Source organism: Puma concolor, chromosome C1 (genome assembly GCF_028749965.1).
Source record: "Puma concolor isolate L17-30 chromosome C1, mPumCon1.1.hap2, whole genome shotgun sequence".
NCBI lineage: Eukaryota > Metazoa > Chordata > Mammalia > Carnivora > Felidae > Puma > Puma concolor.
In genome coordinates, this window is record NC_141674.1 from 43,087,428 (window position 1) to 43,114,195 (window position 26,768).

Sequence of the window (26,768 nt, forward strand, 5' to 3'; positions counted from 1 at the left end):
TCTCCCCCGCTCCTGCACTCACTCTCTCTCTAAAAAATAAATAAAAATAAAAACGCAATTTGGTAGGCAAAACCTTTTAGGTCTATGGGGAAAAAACAGAAAGGTTTTGAAGGCGGACAGAGACAGACCTCCAAGAAGTCCCTCCTGCCCTCCCTCTTCTGGGCCTGAACTGCTGCGTTAGCAGGTCCCTGGTCAGAGTCTCCCAATCAGAAGCAACCTCCACCCCCCAGCCCTCAAACTGGCCCCGTTAAATCTTTCCACTTAAATGCTGCTCTGAGGAGAGGGAGAAATGTCCCTGTAACCTGATTTCCTTTCTCACCCTTTTACTCATCCTTAAAATATCCTGTTCCCCAGAGACGGCAAGAGAGCCTCCAGAGAAGTCTCTAATGGAGTGCAGCTCCCTGAGGTTTTGATGGAGGGGTGGGGAGAACTCTGGGCCTGGCTCATGGGGTGCTGTGTCCAGGGATGTGAGGAGGTGGTCAGAGAAGCCCAGAGGAGACATAGACATGGCAAAGGAGAGGGACAGGTCCCTGAAGACTCTGCCAATGTCTTGCCAGCCTTGATTCATGGGGCTATAAGAGACTTTCCTACGATTTCAGGAAAATTCAAGTTTTCTCATGGATTTCAAAATAAGATTGGCAAGGAACAGAATAACACACTGATTTTCCGAGAAGACATGGTTAGTTTCGTGTCAGATATGAATAGAGATGAAGAGGAAAGAATTCTCTCTGTGATGGGAAGTCTCCATCTCCCGGGGATCTGGCACAGCCCCATGGCATTGCTGAGGAGGAGAAGTGAGGCTAACATTGAACGAGCACTTACTCTGTTCCGGGGACTGTGATAAGCCCCTACTAGATCACTGCCATTTAGCTCTCACACAGCAGCCCTGTGAACCAGGCACTGCGGGGCGCACATTTTTCTGATAAGACGCAGAGAGTTCATGAGTTGCCCAAAATCACACTGCTGGGAAGTGGTGGGAACAGGATTTGAACCCAGGTTGCCTCACTCCATGGTCCATGGGCCTAACTGCTAAATGAACCAGCAGCTAGGTCATAGTCTGGTTACTAGAGATCTCCCAGCATATGGCCGAGAATGTGAGATAAACAAACCCTTTCTATTCAGGGCAGGGATCCCAAGTGCCCCCATCACTCACTGCTCATTTTCCCTGAAGAATGCTTCTTAGGGAAATGCATTCTAGGAAAACATCAGTCAACAGCCCTCTGGAGAATACTTTTGCTTTATATTATCTCAGTATTATCTCTAATATTTTGTGGTGTGGTCTCTGCTAATGAACAGCAGAGGATATCACTGGGTGTTACACAGCTAATCCCCTTTATTGTAATCAATTCAGTAGCACTACTGCTTATGGAATGTCTGGATGACACTGTTATAAGATATTTAAAGAGATTTGAAGGCACAAAAACGAAAAAAAAGCCACCACAATTACTGGAAGAAATTCTGTAAACCACAGCCTAGTTCAGACAATACTGGTAGGACCCAGCAAGGATTTCCGTTTACTGGCTAATGTGGCGCCACCGTGTGGCAGGAATGTAAACACCAGTCACACTATATCCCTGCTTTGAAATTGTGTCCTAAGTTTTTTTAATTAAATTAAATTAATTTATTGTTGTTATTATTTTTTTTTTTTTGAGAGAGAGAGAGAGAGAGAGAGAGACAGTCAGGGAGGGGACAGGGAGAGAGCGAGAAAGAATCCCAAGCAGTCTCCACACTCAGTGTGGAGCCCAATTCAGGGCTCAATCCCACTGTTCTGGGATCATGACCTGAGCCGAAATCAAGTCAGAGGCTCAACCGACTGAGCCACCCAGGTGCCCCCTGATTAAGATTTTTTTTTTTTTCATTCCAGTGAGTTGCATTATTTTAAAGTTGTATACATAAAGTCAAGCTTTATTATTATCTCATATTACACTATTATCAAGGAGCCTGTAAAGTACAACATGGGTGACCTGTTGATCATGGTTCAAAATTGCTCCTCTTGCATGTTCAACTGATTAAAGAAGCTATGTGAAGTAGATGAGAATTCTGATAATCTGACATTAGGTGCATTAGAGAGGCCTTGGCTGCACCCCATCTGGCAGGTCCTCAAAAATATGGTAACAAATTAACTTAGAGAAGCACTCTGAAATTGAACCAAAGAACCTTGGGATTTCTGGGCCAAAAAGAACGTGTCAGACAATATGGTGACCCTTCAGGAAGGTACATGTTAATCACGTGACTTTCTTCACAGTCACAAGCTTGCTCTGGCTCAGTCAGCTATCTTTAAATAAATCTCATTTGGGGCACTTGGGTGGCTCTGTTGGTTTAAGTGTCTGACTCTTGATTTCAGCTCAAGTCATGATCTCATGGTTCATGGGATCAAGCCCCACATAGGGCTCTGTGCTGACAGCACGGAGCCTGCTTGTGATTCTCTCTCTCCCTCTCTCTCTGCCCCTCCCCTGTTCCTCCTCCTCCTTCTCTCTCTCTCTCAAAAACAAAAACATTAAATAAATCTCATTTGGGAGCCCATCCTGGATGGATTTCACTGGTCAAACTCTTAGAGTTCTGGGAACACTTGTTGGGAACCACATATAGATACAGTGCATGGCATAGGGTGCAGTCAATACTTTTTGGTTTCTTTTCCTTTTACTAGTTGAAGTGTGCTTTGTAAATGACAAAGTGACAAATGTACAAATGTCATTGACAAACATTCCTGGTTAGAATGAGGTAGGTGGTACTGGTCCAATGGAAGAAACCAGTGTTTCTCAGAGACTAATGTATCTATGACTCACCCGGAGATCTGTCTACCCTATGCCTCCACAATTTACCTTCAATGTGTCATTACTATCTGTCTATATCATATCTCTCTCCACCTGTCAGTCATTCACCTACCTATCCCAACAGCTTTCTGCACCCAGGGGTCTGTCCCTTTACCCTTTCTCAGATAACATTGTTAACTGTTAACTATGAATAATTGGAATGTGAATATTGGCCAGCTCTTTTATTTCAAATCTAAATTGTTCCAAATGCCATCATTTTATTGGCCTGTCTAGAGATACTCATTATCTTGGATGGGAATCTTTGCATTTCCTCTGGGTCACTGTTAGAAAGCACTGATCTCACTGTAAAGCTGGAAATTGTGTGTGATTTTTATTTTAAAAACATTTTTAACATTTATTTTTTTGAGAGAGAGACAGAGGGTGAGCAGGGGAGGGGGAGAGAAATTGGGAGACCCAGAATCCGAAGCAGGCTCCAGGCTCCGAGCTGTCAGTACAGACCCCGATGTGGGTCTCCAACTCACAAACCATGAGATAATGACCTGAGCCAAAGTCGGACACTTAACTGACTGAGCCACCCAGGCGCCCCTGTGTGTGATTTTTAAAATGCTAAATTCTTGACATCAGTTCTTTGTCAGTTTGTTCTTTTCTCATATAATCTTAAAAAAAAATCTGACTGAGATTTCTGTGTGGTTGAATTCTGTGAGGTTTTTACTAACCCCGAGCACACACACACACTCCCATTAAAGTTCTTGTCCGTTGAAATTGCCAAAGGGGCACAAGAGAACAAGGCCTGAGGACTCAGTGAGGACAAAGATTTCCATTGGAAAATGGTCTTGTATAATAATCCCATCATATCAAGGAGATAGGACAAAGCCATTATTTTGTGCCTTGAGACTCACCTTCCCTCTTTCTGCCCAGTGCTGACTTGGGGCTATGGGCGGAGAGGCCTGCTCCTACCAGGGAAGTCCACGAGTGAAAACGGCCACGGCTGGAGGATGCTGAAGTTGAGCTTAATCTTCCTCACTTTGGAAGAGCTGAGTGCACACAGGAGTGAAGCAGAAGTCAGGAATCTATTGCCACAGGGTCCAGAGATGGGCAGGGCTTCATCAGGAGGTACTCTCAGCTGTGGGTGAACGCTCCACCTCGCCCCAGCCCAACTCTGGCCCCTTCGTAGCCACATTCTCCATTGTATGCTTGTAGCCAAGGACCCGGAGGCCTGCCAGCTCAGATGACCAGAACCCATGTCTCAGATGCATGAACTTGGTCCTCTGGACCCCGCAAAAGGTGCACCTTCTACTACCTGAAGACTCTGCAAGGTCTTTACGCTCTGGCCCTCTGGTTTTTCCTCCAGTAGTTCTAGGCAATGCTTCAAAAAGTGGATGTCAGGTTGTTATAAGTTAAAAGGAACAGGTTTTTTTTTTTTTTCACATACCACAATGCCTCACTCACTGGTTTAATCAAATATCTAGTGTACTCACATATGAGTTTGTTTGTTTGTTTTTAAATATTTATTTATTGGGGGGGGAGGGGAAGAGAGAGAGGGAAACAGAGGATCCAAAGTGGGCTCTGTGCTGACAGCAGAGAGCCCAGTGTGGGGCTCGAATTCACAAACCATGAGATCATGGCCTGAGCCAAAGTCAGACCTTTAACTGACTGAGCCACCCAGAAGTCCCTTTTTGTTTGTTTTTTAATTTTATTTATTTATTTTGAGAGAGAGAGGAGAGAGCGAATTGCAAGTAGGTTCCACACTGTCAGCGCAGAGCCCAACGCAGGGCTCCAACTCACCAACTGTTCATGAGATCATGACCTGAGCTGAAACCAAGAGTTGGATGCTTAGCCGACTGAGCCACCCAGGTGCTCCCTCATATGAGTTTAAAAAGTTTTTTTTTTTTGTTTTCATGAGTGTATTATTCAGGGTTCTCTAGAGAAACAGAAGCAAAAGAATATATATAGATAGACAGAAAGAGATTTATTATGAGGTATTGGCTCACAAGATTATGGAGGCTGGAAGCCCAGGAAAGCTGATGATGTAGCTCCGGTCCAAACCTGAAGGCCTGAGAACCAGGGATACCGATGTTCTTGGGCAGGAGAAGATGGAAATCCAGTTCAAGCGGATAACAAACATACCCTCCCTCTGCCTTTTTGTTCTGTCCAGACTGTCATTGGATTGGATGATGCCCACCTGCCCTGGTGAGGGCAATCTTCTTTACTCAGTCTGCTGATTCAGATGCTAATCTCTTCCAGAAACCCCTTCACAGACACACCAGAAGTAGTGTTTTACAAGCTACCTGAGCATCCCTTAGCCCAGTCAAGTTGGTGCATAACATTAACCATCACAGTGGAGCAGGGAGTGTATTTTTTATACTTGGGCTTCAATTTTTTGTGCTTAGATACTTTCTCACATACTGTTTCTCTTTAAAGGTTTGGAGTTCGTGATGACAAATCCTGCTGAGTGAATTTTTGAGGGCTGGCCTGTGACTTTCCTTATTTCAGGCAACATTTGGTCCAGGTAAGAGCCAGCAGAACTGAAGAACTTGGGACCGCCAGGCCAACTCGAGTTGCTAGTTCCTGTCATTTCTTTCAACACCTAGATCTCTTTTTCATTGAAATGTGAAATCTTCTGATGCTTATTTAAAATTCATTGTCCTTAAGAATTTTGATTTTGAATAAGAATATTACTTAAAAAAAAAAAGAATATTACTTTAACCTGGCCAAGTTCTGCTTTTTTCATATTAATTTGAAGCAAAGCAGAACTCTGGGATTACTTCAATACAAACAATTTATTCTTCAGGATTTTTCTCTAAGTAGAGGAACTTTCTTGACTCCTACACAGCAAAAGTTGGTGTTTCCAGTCTTCCAGCTCAGGGGTACCCTTGATGTGATACAGGCACCAAGGCCATCCTGAAGAAAAGCATATCTCCATGATATGCCTGTGTTCAACACGTGGGTACATAAACAAAAACAAGATCCCTGCCTTGGAGGACCTCAAAAAGTTTACTGTGAGAGATAAACTATTAATTAAATGAGTCAGGTTTCACATATATGACAGTAAAGGAGGATGAAAAGTGCTGTGGAGCCATTGAGGGAGGGATGTGTTCTTGTGGGAGGAGGAAGGATGAGGCTTGAGAAGGACTTCATAGAGGTTGTGTGTTTTGAAGTGGCGTTTGAAGGATGTGGAGGTGTACTAGGCAGAGATGCATGAAAGAATATTCTAGAAGGAGGCACAGTTAAACAAAACGCCACGGAGTAAGGACAAGTTCTGGGAATGCTGAGTCATTCAGTGTTACTACGGCATAGGGTCCTTGGGGTGACCCGATGGGGTTAAGAAGCAAAAATTCTTCTCCCCTTCAAGGTCCTTCTAGCTGGACTGAGAATCACATTGATATGAGACAGAATAACAGGAGTAAATCAGATTCAGTAGTGTACATACGGGGAATCCACGCAGACATGGATATTCCAAAGGCAGTCAGGCGAAATGAGGTATGTACATCATCCTGAACTAAGGAGAAGGGGCCTAGGAGTCTGGGGCTTCAGAGGAAAGAAATACACTTCACAGGACGATAAGAAGAAGAACAGATGTTGGCTAAATTCGACGTTTGCCCTTACAGATGGGTCACTCAGATAAAATTTATCTCTGCTAATAACCCTTGTTCTGGGACCCTCCCTGCTCCCCCGCCAATTTAGATTCTTTTATGTAGTTAAAGGAGAGGTAAAAGTTACTCTTGAGTCTGCAGGGTCTCAAATGCCTTCAGCTCAAAATAATCTTCATGCCAGAGTGGTCCATCTTGGGGCAGCCTGCCTTTGACCCTACTATGGGGATTGGAGAAGCAGGTGGGGACCAGAATTAGAAGGCCTTGGCTATTGGTGTGAGGGGTTAGATTTGTTCCAATCAGCCATGCACCCACAGAAGGCTTTTGAGCCCCTCTTTCAGCTGTTATATTGGATGAGCACTATTCCTTAGCTCTCTGTCTCTAAAATGTTTATTTTGAGAGAGAGTGCATGCACACACACGCAAGCAGGGGAGGGGCAGAGAGAGGGGGATTCTCTCAAACAGGTGTTGCACTCTCAGCGCAGAGCCGGACGTGGGGCTCAATCCCATGAACTGTGAGACCATGACCTGAGCCAAAATCCAGAGTCAGACACTTAACTGGCTGAGCCACCCAGGCTCACCAGCCCTCTGTCACTAGAAGTAAGCCACTGTCCTTCTACTGGGTCTGCGGTTTCTTCTGGGTTCTCTGATCTCCTGAGCTCTACACAGCTCCTAATGTTTGCTTCAGGTTTCAAGGCTTTCAAAACTGTCTGGATTTGATGGAATGTTCTAATTTAGAAAAGAATTTATATTCTCTCTCTGGCTCTATACACTGTAGGCAAATGGCACTGATGTTTTAGGTTTGGGTCAGCTCTGTCTGTTCTCCTTTCAGGGAAGGAGGATTAGATATTCAGTATCTTTGAGTTTCATGTTCAGTTCTTAAGGATTTGTAGTCATCACCGAATGAATGAGTGTTAGAGCTGGTTAGTGATCTTCCTGTTCAACCAGGGGTATGGGGTACCTAACCAGATTAAAGACAGGGCTGAGACAAAAACTCAGGTCTTTTGACTCCCAGTCTAGTGCTCTTTCTGATGTGCTCCGGCCACTGCCACTGTTTATAGACAACTATGGGGCAGACCAAATGTACCTGGCTACTTCAAACACACAGGGCCGTGACTGACAGCTGGAGCTAAGAAAAGGCCAAGTTCCCAGAATGGAATTCTGTCCCTCAAGCCAGCCAACACGGTTTTATGTCTTTTGATACCTTCCTTTCTTGTGAAATGGGAGCAGAGCCTACTTAATCCTTCAGCTGCAGCTGAGAGCAGGGGTTAGACTGTGGTTGGGGTTATTTGTTTTGTGAGGGACAACAGGTCTCTGTTCAGTTGTATCATCTTAGAGTCAGGGTTGGAAGGAAAGCTGGAGGTGATTTGTGAGAAGAGGCAGCCTCCTGTAGTCGACAGAGCATGGCTTATCAGATTCTCAGCGCTTTCTTCGGCTTTTCTTTTCCTTCCGCTCCAGTTTCTGTATTGCTCCAAAACAGAAGGGAGTGGCTTCGGAGTTCCGTTTCCCGCCGCCTCCGGAGCAGCAGGGAGACAAGCAGGGAGAACAGTAGAGAGACCAGTTGAGCAAGGAGGTAGCGTCGCTACCCGCCCAGCAGCGGGCCGGAACCCCGAAGCCAATGGTGCGCCCATGGGCGGGGCCCGCTGGCGGGCGGGCCGTTCGTGGGCGGGGCCGGCGGCTGGCCCTTTCGTGGGCGGAGCTGGAGGGCCGGAAGTAGCTCGGCGGACCGACGCTAGCCGGACCCACGGCGCTGATCCGGTGACCCGGGGACCTCGGGGTGGCGGCCTTGTCTCTGTCCCCTCAAATCCCCATCCCCTGCCTTCTCGTCGTCCGGGACGATGGTGGCCCGCCTGCTGCTGCGCGCCTGGCCCCGGGGCCCTGCAGTTGGCCCGGGGCCCCTGTGTCGGCCCCTTAGCGCGGGCTCGGGGTCCGGCGAGTACCTGCAGCGCAGCATCGTGCCCACCATGCACTACCAGGACAGCCTGCCCAGGTGAGCCCGGCTTCCCGGTCCCCGCTGCCCTCCAGGACCGGCCCCAACCTTCACTCCCGTCAGTCACTCACGACTCTTCTACTGGACCCGCTTCCACCCGAACCCCCTCCCTGGGACGCTGTCGTAACACGCAATCTGGAAATACTGTCACTTTGAGAGTCACCTGGTAGAGGAACCTCAGTGCGTTCAAATTCTCTACCAGAACCCCACCCCCCACCCCCCACCCCCCATTGCTCGCTCGGATTCTCCATCTTGAACCCTTCTCGAATTCTTTCTCCAGTAACCCAGCTTCCATCCTGATACCGAAGAGTCCCTCATATTTCTTCCTGAAAAATGCCCAACCTGCATATCTCCAACACCACCCTTACCCCTCCAACTAGGGTGTCCCCTGAAGTACTTTCATGACTGCCCCGCGTTCCTGCCCAGAATATGGACAGGCCAATTCCTGATACATAATAGTTCCCCTCCCTCAACTTTTCCCAGCACTCCGCCCTCAAGCCTGTTGCTCAGCCCCACTCCCTGTGCCTCCAGTACTCTGCTCTTATAGCAGCTCATCCAATACCCAGTACACTCCTGGAGTGTTCACCTTACCCTCCCCCAACATCAGCATTCTTCATCCCTTCCAGACCTTCCTCAGCTACCCCTAGGTTTCTCCCCCTAAAATATCCTTTCTAACCCACATCACCCTCTTCAACTCCAGCCCCCTGGTAGAATTCTAGACACCACCCTCAGTGCTCCTCTCAAAGTCTTATTCAGCTTAGATCCAGAACCTACCCCAATTCTTCTATTCTTCTGTATTCCTCCTCACCTTAACTACCCTCTCCACCTTCTAAAATGCTTCACCGAGTGCACTTCCCTATGAAAACCCAATAAATCTTCCTCTCCCTTTCTCACCCAGTATTTTTTTTTTTACTCAGTATTTTCTTTTCTTTTTTCTTATTTATTTATTTATTTATTTATTTATTTATTTATTTATTTATTTATGTATTTATTTAGAATGCATGAGGGAGGGGCAGAGAGAGGGAGAGAGAGAGAATCCCAAGCAGGTTCCTTGCTGTCAGCACAGAACCCTACGCAAGGCTTCATCTCAGGAACTATGAGATCATGACCTGAACCAAAACCAAGAGTTGGATACTAAACCGACTGAGCCACTCAAGCGCCCCTCACCCGGTATTTTCTTTAATATAAAAAAAAACTTTCGGTTTTCCCAGCCTTTCAACTCCCAGCCTTAATCTCAGCTGCCAGGACTCCTTTTTCAATGTTAGAGACTTCCTGAAGTTCTTTTACCATCTGAAACCAGACTTTAACTTCTCTACTCGCTCACCGGTTAGTTCCTGGTGCCAAGTCCCAAATTTGTCTCAAAGACCGTTCTCGCTTCCTCTCTCACCAAACTGCCATCGGGGATCTCCCAGTCCAGGAGCTGGAGGCCAGGGCTCCCCATCCCATGAACAGAACATAGATTGTATCACAGGTATCATCCCCAACTACTAGGTTGCTATTTTTCTCCACATCAGGCAGCTGTTTAACCCGTTGTTATCCCTGCTGCCCACCCCCGCCCTCTCAGGAATATCATTTGAGGTGAAATAACTGTGCAGACATCTAAAGCAGACTAAAATGAGATTATCTAGCCCCAACCCCAGTGCTTAAGTTTGGCAGGAGGAAGGGAGAGAGAGAAAGAAAAAGTGGCCTTTGTGCCTGTAGGCGAATCCTCTGTAAGCTGAGCCCGTATGTGGGGGAAAGGTGAAGAATGACAGAAGCTCCCTTCACTTGCCAAGCCCAGTTGCATCTGACTTTCAGGCAGGCCTGGGCTCCAGCCTGGTTTAAGATCAGAGGGATTTTCTCCATTAGAATTAGAAAGCTGAGAGTAATACTCCAGATCATTTCCTCCAACCTACAGCAGAAAAACCTGTCGGAGTCATCAACATCAATGCATAACTTTCAGCAAGGACACCCAGGCCTCTGTTACCTCAGTTGTAAACTGGTGGTTAGATAAGATGAGATTCCTTTTATCTCTGAGATTCTAGGCTGGCAAAATGTATTATTTGTGACACTCATTTTGATGTCCCACTTGGTGAAGAGCCCTGGCTTTGAAGTCTGGTAGAACTTGGCCTCATATGCTAGATCTGATGCTTTTGTAACTTCAGGCAGTTCCGCTAATTTCTTTGAGCCACGGTTCTTCCCTGCAAGGTAAGAATGGAACACATACTTCATAGCGCTAATGTGAGGATAGAGTGAGGTAAGATGCCCAAAATAGGGAACTATTTTAAGCCATTGGCCTGGGGAAGGACTAGTCCCTTTGTGGTGGTCCAATTGGATCCCATTCCCTCCCTCTTCCTGTCATATCACTGCCGCCTTATGACCCAGTGGCCTTGGACTCACTTTCCTCCTAAGAACCCTTGCACCGTCATTTGTTTGTTTTTTAGGTGTTACGATTTTTTTTCTAGGCTCTTCTTTAGTGTGGTCAATATACATTGCATAAAATTTAGCTTTTTAACCATTTTTAAATTTTTTTTTTCAACGTTTATTTATTTTTGGGACAGAGAGAGACAGAGCATGAACGGGCGAGGGGCAGAGAGAGAGGGAGACACAGAATCGGAAACAGGCTCCAGGCTCTGAGCCATCAGCCCAGAGCCCGACGCGGGGCTCGAACTCACGGACCGTGAGATCGTGACCTGGTTGAAGTCGGACGCTTAACCGACTGCGCCACCCAGGCGCCCCTAACCATTTTTAGATGTATAGTTCAATTAGGTGTTATTTTTTAAGGGCTCTATTTATATACACTGAACAGTTAGCCTCAGAATATAAAACTGCAAGCCCTGAGGGGACAAAGGGTGGATCAACCTGACCGACTCATTCACATTATTAATTTGAGACACATTTATTGGTATGGATTTGGAGACCAATCAGTCATGGTGAGGAGCATACATATGGGGAGGGGGCAGGGGGGGGGAGATTTTACAGATAGTTAAGATATAATGTGATAAATGGGAAGCAACATTTCATCGTGGTTAAGATTGTCAACCTGAAAATAAAGAGCTGCAATGAGAGGCAGATGAGCATTTCGTTGGGATTAAAGAATTGCAGTGTGGGGAGCACAGATTCAAGTACATACCCAAATAAGATTCCCACTTGTAGGGTGAAAGCAACAGGTTTATATGAGGAAGAGATAGGGGGCAGTTACATGAGTTGAATTAAAAGGGGGAACAAAGGTTGCCTACACATGCTTACAAGCCAAACTACTCCAGGGTATATATTAACTGCTGACTTTTCTTTTTTTTCTGGAATGTCCATAGCCATCAGTCTTGTGATCATGATGTTTGTTCTCCTGTTGACTTCTCAAACAATTGTTTAAAAACAATTACCATTTTGTCCAGAAGGTTTTGGCCAGTTCAAACAAAAGCAAGTAAGGCAGTTTCTCTACAATGGCTGCTTCAACTCCATTTTAAAATGGCTCTAGTCCTGTCAGTTTTTCACAAGATCTTGAGGCAGGAGTTAGATCTCATTATTGTTTTCGAGTATTTTTTTAAGTTTATTTCTTTCTTTTGAGAGAGAGAAAGAGAGCATGAAAATAGGGGGAGGGCAGAGAGAGAGAAGGGGACAGAGGGTCCGAAGTGGGCTCTGTGCTGGCAGCAGAGAGCCTGAGGTGGGGCTCGAACCTGTGAACCGTGAGATCGCGACCGGTGTGGAAGTCAGATGTTTAACTGACTGAGCCACCCAGGCATCCCATATGTTATTTTTAATCCAGCTCAACTTCATACTAACTGCACGGGTATAAGCAAAAGTCATCTAACCTTGAACTTGGGATGATAATGTTATCTTTCTCTCGGGATTGTTAGAATTAAATACCCTCATATAGTGCCTTTAATACAAATCTGGTAAGTACTTAGTAGATAATCATAAGTACTATAGCTGCATTAGGCACACATGTGTTGCATGTATAGGATGTGCTTGGTGACAACTATTGCATCAGTGTGGAGGTAGGAGTGATGGTGCCTGGGCGAGTAAGGGAAGCTTCACAGAGGAGGTGACGTTTGCAGAATTTGACGATCACCAAGTGAGAGAAGTGAGGGAAGGATAGAGCAGCTAGTGCCCAGGAACAGAAGCCTGAAAATGCATGACATGTTCAGAAATGTTGAGAAGTTTATGGAGAGCCCAGCCCAAAGTAAAGAATCACCATTTGGGCCCTAAGTTATTAGAATTGGGCTAGGGGTGTGTGTGTGTGTGCGTGTGTGTGTGTGCACGTGCGCGCGCACACACATTGGGGTAGGGATTGGGAGAGACCCATTGTGTCTTTAAAAAAAATAATATCGGTCGCCATTTAAGTTGTATAGTTGATTCACGATAAATGTCAATATTATTTTGTCTTTTAATCCCTAATCATTTTAGATGATAGTTGATGTTTAAGACAGAATGGGCAGGTTCTCTAGAATTCAGACAGGGAGGGAGGTGAGGCCAGAATGTCCAAGGTATGGAGGATAACAAGTAGAAACAGTAAGGTTCTGGGTAGGCCCCAGGGGCATGTCCTTAAAATAGATCGGCTTTATTCCAGTGATAACTAGATTGTGTAAAAATTACAAAGGGTTTTTTAGCTGTGTTCTTGGCAGGAAGAACAGTGAAGTGCCTGCTGCTTGGAAGCTGGGTAATGATAGCAGGTCACTTACACAGAGTCATTTACACAAGGGATAATTAGTGAGATATATCTGCTTGGTGTTTACTTTTATAACAGATAATGTTAGATGGGGATTCTCTAGATTGCGGGTGGGGAAGGAGAACCCACGTGGTTAAGATGGAACTGCCAGGCATCTCTCAAGTCCCTAACTCTACCTCTTTCAAGGCACCTGATGAATTACATCACAGGCAGCACAAGAAGCTACAGGTATGCAAATGAAACCCCTTTTGGTATTTAAGGAGCTGCCAAGAGTCTGGGGGTGACCTTGCGACTTGATTTCTAAAGATAAGACAGGCAATGTTGCCTATAAGTGAACACTTACTGGCCTTTGTGGTAGCAAGTTACCGAACTAAACTGGCCTAAGCAAACAAGTATAGGGACTCACAGACCTGCAAAATCCAGGTTGGATTAAGGGCTCAAATGATGTCATCAAGACTCTTTTGCCTTTCCACTCGAAGCTATTCATTTGTGTGATTCCATTCTTAGCCAGGCTCTCTCCTTATGGTGACAAAGTGGCAGCCACCACTTAAGAGACCCCAACCTTTTAGTGACCTCAGCTAGTAGAGATTTGCCCCTCCTAACTGTGCAAAAAAAATCCTATAATTAAGTTTTATAGGTTCACCCTGAGTCTCATTGGGTCTGAACCAGTAAGCTGTAAGCCCACTCCATGGATTTGGGTTCGAGTCAGCTCCACCTGAACCAGAGGGACTTGAGTAGGAGGGGTGCTGTTACCAGAAGAAGAGAGAATACATGGAAGGCAGGCAAAACAATAGAAATGGTGAAACGTTGTGCTGGGCACTGAGGAAGAGGTGATGAGCTAGTTCCCTAGGGATGTGAACAGTCTAATGGCAGAATTTGGATCTATAGGACTTAAGGACTGAGTAGATTAAAAAAAACCTCGTATTTAATTGAGTGCTTACTAGGTGCCAGGCACTATTCTAAGTCAGTGACATGCATTGCCTCATTTAATCTGCACAGAACCCTAGGAGGTACATATTAATATCAAAAAAAATTTTTTAATGTTTATTTTTTTTCTTTATTTTTTTTTTTTAATTTTTTTCAACGTTTATTTATTTTTGGGACAGAAAGAGACAGAGCATGAACGGGGGAGGGGCAGAGAGAGAGGGAGACACAGAATCGGAAACAGGCTCCAGGCTCTGAGCCATCAGCCCAGAGCCCGACGCGGGGCTCGAACTCACGGACCGCGAGATCGTGACCTGGCTGAAGTCGGACGCCAACCGACTACGCCACCCAGGCGCCCCTAATGTTTATTTTTGAGAGAGCGGGCGTGTGCATGGACACAAGAGTGTGCATGAGTGGGGGAGGGGCAGAGAGTGAGGGGGACAGAGGGTCCGAAGCAGGCTCTACACTGACAGCACAGAGCCCGATGTAGGGCTCAAACTCACCGTGAGATCATGACCTGAGCCGAAGTCAGATGCTTAACTGAGCCACGCAGGTGCCCCTAGGAGGCACGTACTAATATTATCCCCATTTTATAGATGAGGAAAATCAGGTATAGAATGAGTGGTGTGCCCAAAGTCACATAGCTGTGAATGATGAAACCAGATTAGCCACTGCAGCTATGCTGGCTTGTAAGGGGAAGAATCAATGTGACTTCTGCAGTTATAGTCACAGAATTGTAGAGGGGCCTTAGAGACCACCTTTTTCACTTCCGTTATCTTACTAAAGACAAAACTGATCACCAGAGGTGAAAAGGGACTTGTTTTAAAACATTTTTAACAGCTTTGTTGAGATATTGTTCACTTTGTAAAAGTGTACACAGAGATTTTTTGTGTATCACAAGAGTTGTGCGACCATCACCACTGTTCAGTTCATTTTCATTCCCTTCTGTCCCCCGCAAAAAACACCTGTACTCATTAGCAGTCACTCCCTGCCCCCCTCCCATCCCTGGTAGCCACTGGTCTATCTTCTGAAAAGTGACTTGTTTATAACTAAACTCAGGTTTGTCTGGCTTCAATGCTTATGCTTTTTCAGCATACCACACTGTCCCTAGACAGAATAAATCTGCAGTCGGCAGGGTCATGCTCCCTTGCATACGTTCCATTTTGCATCTCAGTACCTGCTTGGAGGAGCCTGTGTGTCAGAAATGAAAGTATCAGAGCAGAAAGGCTTAATGACAGAGTAGACAGGGGAGGGCAGAGGACCGAGTCTTGAGAAAACATGCACTTTTAGAGAAAGAGGACATAGGGAAAAGAGACTCAGAAGATGATGGAAAAAACACTAGCAGGGCGGGAGGAAAGAATTTCTAACTCCATCTTTGATGTCCTTAAGGATCTCACAGTTTGCAGTCTTATTGGGGAGAGGACACAGTACATAGCCCACTAAATGTGATGGAGAAGAATCAGGGCTGGGGGAGGAAGGGAAGGAGTAATCAGTGCCTGTTCTCTGGCAGCCCATGTGCTGGTGGAGGTCAGAAGTTTCAAGGAAGGATCCTGATGAGTGGCGAGCTTCCCTCTCTGTGCATCACTGTAACCACAGAGCCAACTCTGCAGTTCTTCCCAGCTCCACATTCAGTGGCATTGTGTTGGTAGCTTGAAATTTGCCTGGTGGGAGAGTTACAGAAATTGGTAAATACTAAAAATCAGGGCTTCACCCCTTCCCACCCGGGAGCTGGTTTACTAACCCACCCCCCCTTTAGAGTAGCAAACAGATGAGGATGGGGAGAAGGTGGTATACTTGGCTTTGAGAGGAAAGAGACTTGTTTAATGCAGGTGATGGGGGTCAGGAGGGTGCTGGTCCTTCCTAGAAGTTGAGGGGCGGCTTTCTTTGGAGAGAAATCTGAAAGCAAATGGTGTTTTAGAATAGTCAGATTTTTTTTTTTAGTTTGTTTATTTAGAGAAAGTGTGCGTGCAAGGGAGGGGCAGAGGGAGAGAGAAAGAAACCGCGTGACAGCATGGAGCCTGATGCGGGACTCGAACTCACAAACCATGAGATCATGACCCGAGCAGAAGTAGAATGCGCAACTGACTGAACCACCCAGGCGCCCCTAATAAGGACTATTTTTCTAAAACTGCTGTTGCCTCTAATTTAGAATTTTGTTTAAAAGAACTTTTGGGGGCGCCTGGGTGGCTCAGTTGGTTAAGTGCCGACTTCAGCTCAGGTCATGATCTTGCAGTCTGTGGGCTCGAGCCCCACGTTGGGCTCTGTGCTGACAGCTTGTAGCCTAGAGCCTGCTTTGGATTCTGTGTCTCCCCCTCTCTCTGCCCCTCCCCTGCTCGCGCTCTGTCTCTCTCTGTCTCTCAAAAATAAATAAACATTTTAAAAAAATTAAAAAGAACTTTTGTTAATGTCCCTATTGTATTAAAACAAAGTCGAGAAAATTAGGTAGATAACTATGAGTAGATAATTATGAGGTAGCTGAGGTAGTATTTGGGATTTTCTGTGTAGGTCCATGAATATAAGGACAATAATTGATGGCGTTAAAGTGTTATGAGTGGTTACTCAGTGCAGCTAAGTCCATACTGGCTGTAAATAATTCAGATTAATTTTGACATCATGTTTTTGGTAAACATGCATTGAAAAATAAACTGAAGAATCACAGTATGTCTTACATATAGTAGGGTTTTAAACTGTGTTTTGTGGATAACTTCACAGTTTTCCAAAATGGCTGCTATATTTAGATATTTTGAATATATTAGTGCTGATTTTGAGCTGACAGAGGTAACTTCGCAAACCACGATTAAGTTTTGGTATTATAGGATATATCATTTAATAAAATTACTGACATGAAAGAAAGTACACCCCACTCTGCTGTCCATGTGTTTTCATTCCACTGTGGACCAGTAACTTTATCACCATAGCCATCATTGGGATTGTACTGGTAGAGAATGATGAGTAAGTACACACACAGGAAGATCTGGTTCTCCTCAAAGGACTCTTGGTGGCTGGGCATAGCTTGATGGTCAATCCCATATTTGGCTGGCCCTTGGACAGGACTGTGCTTAATTTCTGTATGATTTTTCTCTCATAAAATGCACAAAGAAAGTTAAAAAATAGAACTTTCTGTTTTCATCTTGGGGAAGAAAAGTGCAGTTGTTCCAATTAAGAGTAGGATTAAAATCAGTACCAATACAGGGTTAACACAGGTGTTGTAATTGTGACTAGGAAACAGGAATACTTCAGGCGGCTTCCACTTCCCCATTTTGAATCTGGTATTTGAATATTTATTGCGCCTATGAAATTCACCATTAAGACATTAGAAAGTTCTTATTTTACCTAAAAAAAAAAGTTACTATTGATACTTACATTAGTAAATCCTTCTATTCTGATTTGTTTGTGGATTCCCATTATTGGTTTTTGTTTTTGTTTTTGGAAGGAAATTAATTATCTGGTAATTAGTTATTAGTTTGGGTTATGAAGCTAATTGACCCCTTCCACATATTGTCACACTTATACTTAGTTTCTTTCCAGACTGCCTATTCCTAAACTTGAAGACACCATTAAGAGATACCTCCGTGCACAGAAGCCTCTCTTGGATGATGGCCAGTTCAGGTAAATGCAGAGAACCCTGAATGACCATGGTTGGGTGGTTCAAGAGAGGCTAGCAAGTAGTAGTTTCATGAAGTGTCTGTGATCCAGTTGGGTCTCCAGAAATCTGGGACCTCGTCCTTACATTTTCAAGTTTAGGAAATAGATCTTCACTCAGAAGGGGCTGAGCAAGCCCTGAAGTGACATTGTGTCTAACCAGACTCAACAGGCAATGGTTTATAAGGCAGAATGCCAAATTTATACTGTATCTTGTCAGGTGGACCTGGAGGCTAGCTGGTAATGGTCATTGGCAGAGGGCATGTGCTGTTGGTAGGGAGTTCGTTGAGGAGAGCACATGGCAGACCAGCAGTTTGCTTGTTGAGCATGTGTACTGAGCTGGATAGGATGCTGCCTTCCCCCCACCCCAATTCATTCCCTTCTGGGAACCTTAGTATGTGACTTTATTTGGGAATAGGACTGTTGCAGGTGTAATTAGTTGAGTTCATACTGGAGTAGGGTGGGTCCTTAATTTCGTATGACTGGCATCCTTATAAGAAGAGGAGAAGAGACACAGAGACAGCCATGTGATGATGAAGGCAGATTGGAATGCACCAATAAGCCAAAGAATGCCAAGAATAGCTGGTAACACCAGAAACGAAGAGAAAGGCGTGGAGCAGAAAGAGAATACGGCCCTGTCAACACCTTGACTTTGTACTTCAAAGAACTATAAGAGAATACATTTCTGTTGTTTTAAGCCATCCAGTTTGTGGCATTTTGTGATGGCAGTCCTAGGAAACTAGTTCAGCATGGAAGTGGAAAATAATATTGGATATTGTCAAAAGTGGGTTGCATTAAGTTCTTCTATCCCACTTTTCCATAATGGAAGGTTTTGTGCAGATAACTGGCACTGTCATTAGAATCACAGAGTCCTTCACTGAACAGTGATGGAAAATGTAGATGAATTGTTCATAATCTAGTCCTCTGCTTTTAAATATTCCATATTAGTCACTTGAAGCTTCTCTTGACATAGTTATGATTTAATAGCTACCAGTTACTAAGTATTAGGTTTAAAACTATCCTGAATCCTTAGCTTTAAAAATACTTTTTAATTTTGTAAGGTGGTATATTATTTCTGTTTTACACATTAAGAGACCAAGACTTAGATCAAGTCACATGTCCAGGGTCCCATAGTTTGACAGTAACAAAGCTCAAATTAAAACTCAGCTCTCCTTGACTCCAAAGCTTATGTCCTTTTCTCCATACCAAGCTGCCTCCTAGATTATAGATTGTTGTGTGAGATGTCGATTGATCTTCCCGATCAGTTATTTTAAGAAGATATCCTAAATGTATCTGTTTGGGATTGGTGGCTGTTCTTCTTGCTCAGAGGGACTTCCTGATTTCAGTCCCAGGTTCTAGGGATATGCTACAGGGGCCCCACAGCTCTGTGTAAGAGTTCTTGGCCATGAGTCTGGAAATCATGTATTTCCTGCCATGGTTTGATTCTATCTTTTCTTGAACATTTCAGGAAGACAGAACAGTTTTGCAAGAGCTTTGAAAATGGGATTGGAAAAGAACTGCATGAGCAGCTAGTTGCTCAGGACAAGCAGAATAAACATACGAGCTACATTTCAGGTAGGTGGGCTGGGCTGTGGGCACGCTATTCCTGGAGCCCTCCACAGTGGAAAGTAAGGCATCGTCTGTCCTGTTTTGGTCTCAGAATATTTTTGGTGAGACCAGCCCACCAGAGTAATGTCTCATCCTCTCTTTCTTTTTCTTTTTTTTTTTTTAATTTTTTTTTTTACACTTATTTATTTTTGAGAGACAGAGTGAGACAAAGTGAGAGTGGGGGAGGGGCAGAGAGAGAGAGGGATCGGAAGCAGGCTCCAGGCTCTGAGCTGTCAGCACAGAGCCCGACGCGGGGCTCGAACCCACAGACCGTGAGATCATGACCTGAGCCAAAGTCGGACGCTCAACCAACTGAGCCACCCAAGCGCCCCTCATCCTCTCTTTCTGAGGTAAACATGAAGGCTGAGTGAATTCCTCCTCCACTAAGATCTCACCTGGAGTCAGTGCTGAGGAGCAATGTCTTGCCTGCTCTGTAGGTAGGACCGAGACAGAGCCTGATCATTGGTTCTGTTTGAAAAGGATGCAGGATTAAGTCCTGTGTCCTGCATATATCATCCTAGACACTTCACACTCTGGCCTAACTGCCTTCTCCAGCCTCGTCCCTTACTCTTCTCCATGATAGTCTTATGCCTCAATAAAACTCAACAACTCACTGTTTATTTAGTCTTTCATTCTTCTGTGTCTTTATCCATGTTGTTCCCACTACCATTTTTTAACCTGTCAAATTCTTTCTTTAAGACCCAAGTATGTGGTTGCCATTGATGGCGGGGGGTGGCGGCGGGGGGACAGGCAAAATGGTCAAAGGGGGTCAAAAGGTGCAGACTTCCAGTTATAAAAGAAATACGTCATGGGATATGATGTATAGCATCGTGACTATAGTTAATACTATTGTATATTTGAAAGGTGATAAGAGTGCAGATCTTGAGAAGTGTCATCACAAGACAAGAAGCTTTTATAACAGTGTGTGGTGATGGGTGTTAATTAGACTTACTGTGGGGATTGTTGTGTGACATATACAAATAACTGAATCGTTGGGTTGTACACCTGAAAGTAACACAGTGTGTTATGTCATTTATATCTCAATTTTAAAGAGAAAAGACAAAAAACATCCAGGTGGGATGATTTTTCCAGGAAACCTTTCAGTTCTCCTCCCTCTCCTTTCAGAGTTTGTTTTTTCTGCCTCTGTTCTCACAGAACTTCTTTTAACTTAGTTTATATTTTCATAAGGTTATACATGCACATAGTTTACAGAATCAAATGGTTCTACCAGTCTTGTTTGGAAAAATGGCAATTTCCTGACCCTCCCCTAGTTTCCAGCTTCTTACTTCCAGCTGCTCATTCTTCTGCTGTCTACCCCCATTCTGCACATCACATGCCCGTTATCACTGCTTCTTAACTTTTTCAGTTGTAGGCATTATCTGCTGACGTCTCACTGTGGAAGACCAGAACCGAGCAGTCGCTCATGTCCCCACCACACATATGAGTGTACATGCACACGTCCCATTCCCTGATTATTGCAGTGTGGTTGTTTGTCATTTTGGTTTGCTCGATACGTAGTGTTTATACTAAGGACCACATATACCCTATTGTCAACTGAGTCGTGGAGCATACTGAGATTGTTTTTCCTGTTCCTGTGTGAACTTTTTTCCTCTTAAGTTAATAATGGTCTTCTACTTTATTTTGTTTTGTTTTCTATATGCTTAATAATTTATTGGGGAAGTTTTTTTCTCATCTTCCTTCGTAGTCTGTCTCCAAGTTGCTTTTTTCTCTATTTGTTTTGCCCGCTTTTCTTTCTTCAGATCCTTCATAATCCTTCTCTGTTGTCTTAGATTTGAGTGAGATATTGAAAAGCTCTGTGGATGAGGGTGGGGCTGGTCCGTCAGAACTTCACTGTAATGTGACCCGGCTAAACCATTTCCTTGGGGTGCCCTTGTACTAATGTCTCTGGGTTAGACTCCCAAGAAAGGCTTTTCCATTAAACTGCCAAATGGTATGTTCCCCGGTTGCTACTGTTGTAGGAGTAGAGTAAGGGAAGAAGGCTTGAGATCTCACCTATGACTTCTGTCCCTAGTTTTACTTTCTCCAGAGAAGAAAACTTAAGTCTGCCAAATAGTACGCATTCTGGGGGTTCTGCTGTGTAAATCATGTTATCTCTTGGCTTTCTCTGCCACTGGCTTAAGGTTGGCTTTTTTTTTTTAATGTTTGTTTGTTTGTTTGTTTATTTATTTATTTATTTATTTATTTATTTATTTATTTTGAGAGAGAGAGAATCCCAAGAAGGTTCCTTATTGTCAATGCAGAGTGCAACATAGGGCTCAAACTCACCGTGAGATCATGACCTGAGCCGATTTCGAGAGATGGACGCTTAACCGACTGAGCCACCCAGGCGCCCGTGATAGACACATTTTCTGATAAAATATTGCTTCTGGAATTTTTACAGGTGAAATATCCACAGGAATGTAGAAGGCTAGTTTGGATGATCCACACACACTGGCTATTATTTCTAATTGCTTTTTGAGCATTTCTTAAAAGAGGGAGTACACAAATGTACAGCGTACCCAGACTGATGGTGAATACTTTCCCCCACGTTAGGTTGACAGCCAAGTGTGAATGTTGTCCCTGAAAGGAGATAAAACAAGAGAAATCCAAGGAAATGGGTGGGAACTAACACCTGTGAATACAGGTGAGATGTTACTGTATTTCTTTGAGAGTCAAGAAAGGAAATAGAATGAGAAAGAAAAAGCAATAAACCTAGGGAAATGCAAATCAAAACCACAATGATATACCCACCAGAATGGCTGTAGTCAAAATGACAGACAATAATTAATGTTGCCCAGGACATGGAGAAATTGGAACCCTCATGCATGGTGAAAATGGTGCAGCCACTTTGGAAGACAACCTGGCAGTTCCTCAAAAGATTAAACACAGACTTAACTACGTGACCTCACAATTTCATTCCTAGCTGTTGCCCTAGGAGAATTGAGAATATCCATCCACACAAAAACTTGTACACACCAGCATTGCTCATAATAACTAAAAAGCGGAAGCAATCAAAGGTCAGTCAGCCAATGAATGGACAAACAAAATGTGGTATAATGGAACATTACTCAGCAATAAAAAGAATGAAGAACTAATACACGCTACAACATGGCTGAAACTCAGAAACATAGTAAGTGATAGAAGCCACATGCAAAAGATGGTGTACAGGTCGTGAATTATTGCAGATCGGAAAAATAATTAGGGAGTTTCACCCTCTGGAGGCTGATGTCATTTTTCTCTGCATATGCTTGTTTTTCTCTCTCAAATTTTATCTTTAGGGACTACATTAACTTTTTATGTTGTTCTTTTTTACTTTTATTTTTTAGGCCCCTGGTTTGATATGTACCTGTCTGCTCGAGACTCCATTGTCTTGAATTTTAATCCATTTATGGCATTCAACCCTGACCCAAAGTCTGAGTATAATGACCAGCTCACCAGGGCAACCAACATGACTGTTTCTGCCATCCGGTTTCTGAAGACACTTCGGGCTGGTCTTTTGGAGCCAGAGGTTTTCCACTTGAACCCTGCGAAAAGTGACACTGATACCTTCAAGAGACTCATACGCTTTGTGCCTTCTTCTCTGTCCTGGTATGGGGCCTACTTGGTCAATGCTTATCCCCTGGATATGTCCCAATATTTTCGGCTTTTCAATTCAACCCGTTTACCCAAACCCATTCGGGATGAACTCTTTACTAATGAGAAGGCTAGGCACCTCCTGGTCCTAAGAAAAGGACATTTCTATGTTTTTGATGTCCTAGATCAAGACGGAAACATTGTGGGTGCCTCTGAAATCCAGGCTCATCTGAAGTACATTCTCTCAGACAGTAGCCCTGCCCCCGAGTTTCCCCTGGCGTATCTGACCACCGAGAACCGAGACGTCTGGGCAGAGCTCAGGCAGAAGCTGGCGAGTGGTGGCAATGAGGAGGCCCTGAGGAAAGTGGACTCTGCTGTGTTCTGTCTCTGCCTAGATGACTTCCCCATTAAGGACCTCGTCCACTTGTCTCACAACATGCTGCATGGTGACGGCGCAAACCGCTGGTTTGATAAGTCCTTTAACCTCATTATAGCCAAGGACGGCACTGCTGCTATCCACTTTGAGCATGCTTGGGGCGATGGGGTGGCGGTGCTCAGGTTTCTTAACGAAGTGTTCAAGGACAGCACTCAGGCCCCTGCTGTCACCCCACAGAGCCAGCCAGCCCGCACGGACTCTTCTGTCGCCGTGCAGAAGCTTAACTTCAAGCTGAACGATGCCTTAAAGACTGGCATCAGCACCGCTAAGGAAAAGTTCGATGCCACCGTGAAAACCCTCACTGTCGACCTCATCCAGTTTCAGAGAGGAGGCAAAGAGTTCTTGAAGAAGCAGAAGCTGAGCCCTGACTCGGTGGCTCAGCTGGCCTTCCAGATGGCCTTCTTGCGGCAGTATGGGCAGACGGTGGCCACCTACGAGTCCTGTAGCACTGCAGCATTCAAGCACGGCCGCACTGAGACCATCCGCCCGGCCTCCATCTTCACCAAGAGGTGTTCCCAGGCCTTCGTCAGGGAGCCCTCCAAGCACAGTGCTGGAGAGCTTCAGCAGATGATGACCAAGTGCTCCACGTACCACGGCCAGCTGACCAAAGAAGCAGCAATGGGTGAGATGGGGTTGGGGAGCATGCCCTTGGGTCGTGTTGCCCTCAGCTCTGGGGTAAGCCTCAGTAATATTCTTCTACTCCAAGTCTAATTTCCACCGCTTTCCCGGTTTAATCCATCTGCCAACTCCCAGATGATTATTATTTTCTACCCTAGCAGTCTAAACAGTCAGACTAGCACTAGGGATCAGAATGTTCTTTTCCTCCTAAGCAGGGATGGAGAAATGCATCTAACTTCATCCTCACTTAGGGTCACTTTCAGCTGATTGTCTTTCTATTATTTATTATTATTTATTGGCCATCTAACTTCTGACAGTTCAGGATTTCTGAGTCTGCGGCCTCTCTTGCTTCACCTCACTTGTGTGTTGGCTCCCTATCAATAGGCCTTCTCCGAAGTTCTTCCCAAATCTAAGTGTCCTCCTTCCTTTGCCTCTTTGTGGTAAAATCGGAGACCCGGAAAGAATTTGGAGGACCATATAGTCCTGTCCTTTTCATGCAGCCAGAAGTCCTGGAAGTAAAAGGGATCTCCCAAGACATTCTGGTCTCATCCTTCTCCATTTTAGGGGTAGGAAACTGAGGCCACTGGGTCAGCATTGCACAAAAAATTAGCAGTAAAGCTGAGATTAGAACTCTGGTCAAATACCCTTTATATTTTATTCCAGTGACTCAATCTTGTCTTTTACACTTGACTTGGACTTTGGGTTTTATTTTGGTTTTTGAATTCATAGCTCTCTTCATGCAATTTTCTTGACTGCTTGACTAAACTAACTCAGTTTCAGAATTTTAAAAATCATACTTTAATTTTAGGCCCTGCTGCAGAGGTTAGTGAGTTGGAGGTGCACATGTGGAGGCAGATAGACCCTTCTTCCACTCTCAAAGATGCCGTTAAGGGGACTCCTACTATGGGTGGGAGGTTTTACTAAGGTCTCTTAATTCTGGGATTCTGAGACTCTGGTTTCCTATTTTGTCTTTGACAGGCCAGGGCTTTGACCGACACTTATTTGCTCTGCGTTACCTGGCAGCAACCAAGGGGATTGCTCTGCCTGAGCTATACCTGGACCCTGCATATGGGCAGATAAACCACAACATCCTGTCCACGAGCACTCTGAACAGCCCAGCAGTGAACATTGGTGGCTTTGCCCCTGTGGTCCCTGATGGCTTTGGCATTGGGTATGCTGTTCATGACAACTGGATAGGCTGCAACGTCTCCTCCTACCCAGGCCGCAATGCCCGGGAGTTTCTCCAGTGTGTAGAGAAGGCCTTAGAAGACATATTTGATGCCATAGAAGGCAAATGCATCAAAACTTAGCTTCTGAGTGAGTGAAAAACTTCCATCACTTCATGGACATGAAAATTGGAGCCTAATAGCCAGTAGGTGCTAGTGTAAGAATGAAACTAATCATGAGGTGCCTAAGCAGCCAGTTCTGTAAGACTTGAGCTTTAAGGTCATGGTTTTAAAGCTAAACATATAATTTCCAAGTGGGACTAGATCACAATTAAGGGTAATGTGAGATTTCAATTTTAAGGACATTTGATCAGAAGGTGGGATTTGGAAAAATAACTCTCAGGTGTATTTATTGTTGAAGCAGAAATAAAATTTAATTGTTGCTTGGAGATGGTATCTTTCAGTTGTTGTTTAACCTAATTTCCTAATCCCCACAAAGAACATTAAGTTCAGGTAACAGTAAGTTCCCATGGCTCCTGGCTCTTCAGGTGAGGTGGGAAGCACTGTTTCATCCTCCCTATGAACTTGTCTCTCTCTCCTGGGGACATCTTCTCTTTGATTTTTTTTTTTTTTTAAACATTTATTTATTGTTGAGAGACAGAGTGCGAGCAGGGAAGGGGCAGAGAGAGAGGGAGACACAGAATCTGAAGCAGGTTCCAGACTCTGTCAGCACAGAGCCTGATGCAGGGATCGAACCCATGAACTGTGAGATTGTGACCTGAGCCAAAGTTGGAAGGAAGCTCAACCGACTGAGCCACCCAGGCACCACTGGAAGATTTAAAGACATCTTCTCTTTTAAAGTCCTCTTCATTTTTCTAGTAAGTGTTCTGCTGGTGCTTCATTCTGATAGTCCTGCAGCAGTGAAGGATATTCCAATGGATTTGGGGAGTGCTATTTGACTATTCCAGCCAAATCAAGATTTATAATTGGTGGTGTATTTATTTTAACCAGTTGAATCTAGCATGCTATCTGTGGCCTAATGTACACATGATCACTCAGTACATTTTGCACTTGAAATCTCTGGTTTTGAGTGAACACAGAATTTTATGTTAATCTATTGTTATAACACCACTGTAATATGAAGGGTGTTCTGTTCTATCTTGTGTTTTGAAAAAGAAGGGTTTTTGTTTGTGTTTAATTTCAGCTGCATTCCCAGTGGATCCCCCAGTGACTCAGTGGACAGCTGGGATTTGAATTCCGGGACTGGCCAGTCACCAAGCACTTCCAAAGCATCATCTCACTTAATTCTTCTTACAGTTCACATAAACATGCCTGCACCCCTTCTTAGTCGATTTCACCCTTCACTCAGTAATCATTTAGTGATGACCCAACAGGTACCAGGTCCCCTGTATTCCGTGGTTTGATTAGAGAGGGCCATCCGAAGGCTGCCAGCGCACGTGAACATGATGTCGCTCTCACCTGGGAACCATCAAGAAAACCTGAACTAGAGCCTCTCCGTGCCCGTGCCAACCCGGAAGCACTTGCCGAGGCCCCGCCCCGCCCTCCCTCTGCTCTGGCGCTTCCTCTGCCTGGTGGCGGCCACTGTTTGCTTTCGCCGCGGAACTAGGCCGGTGGGTTCGTGCACCTGTACGGACAGCGGAAATGGTTGACAGGATGGCAGGCAAGTTCAAAAGCAAGTTTAAAACCTATGCTATCTGTGGGGCCATTTGCAGGGTGGGTGAATCAGACGACTCTATTTCTCCCACTAACCAAGAACGAGGGCCTCTTCTCAACTTCTAA

At 44.7% G+C, this 26,768-nt stretch overlaps 1 protein-coding gene across 6 annotated transcripts; it reads left to right on the plus strand.

Annotated features, from left to right (window-relative positions):
• Positions 1-276: 276 nt before the first annotated feature.
• On the plus strand, positions 277-25,417 carry CPT2 (carnitine palmitoyltransferase 2). 6 transcript variants are annotated; one of them, XM_086717009.1, is made up of 6 exons: positions 277-794; positions 5,196-5,283; positions 17,454-17,534; positions 19,036-19,142; positions 22,502-23,806; positions 24,781-25,417. In XM_086717009.1, the coding sequence occupies exons 5-6, from the start codon at positions 22,516-22,518 to the stop codon at positions 25,110-25,112; spliced, it is 1,623 nt and encodes a 540-aa protein (XP_086573135.1). In that variant the 5' UTR covers positions 277-794; positions 5,196-5,283; positions 17,454-17,534; positions 19,036-19,142; positions 22,502-22,515; the 3' UTR covers positions 25,113-25,417. The 6 variants fall into 6 exon arrangements, with proteins under 6 accessions (XP_086573135.1, XP_086573134.1, XP_086573130.1 ...); XM_086717008.1 differs by lacking the exon at positions 19,036-19,142; XM_086717006.1 differs by lacking the exons at positions 277-794; positions 5,196-5,283 and adding an exon at positions 8,062-8,353.
• Positions 25,418-26,768: the final 1,351 nt, after the last annotated feature.

Excerpts from the sequence above, each read along its gene's own strand:
- CPT2 (XM_086717004.1), top strand. The coding sequence starts at position 7,993 with ATGGGCGGGGCCCGCTGGCGGGCGGGCCGTTCGTGGGCGGGGCCGGCG. Across the intron at positions 8,354-17,453 it reads TACCAGGACAGCCTGCCCAG|ACTGCCTATTCCTAAACTTG; the intron begins GTGAGCCCGGCT and ends GTTTCTTTCCAG. Across the intron at positions 23,807-24,780 it reads GACCAAAGAAGCAGCAATGG|GCCAGGGCTTTGACCGACAC; the intron begins GTGAGATGGGGT and ends TGTCTTTGACAG.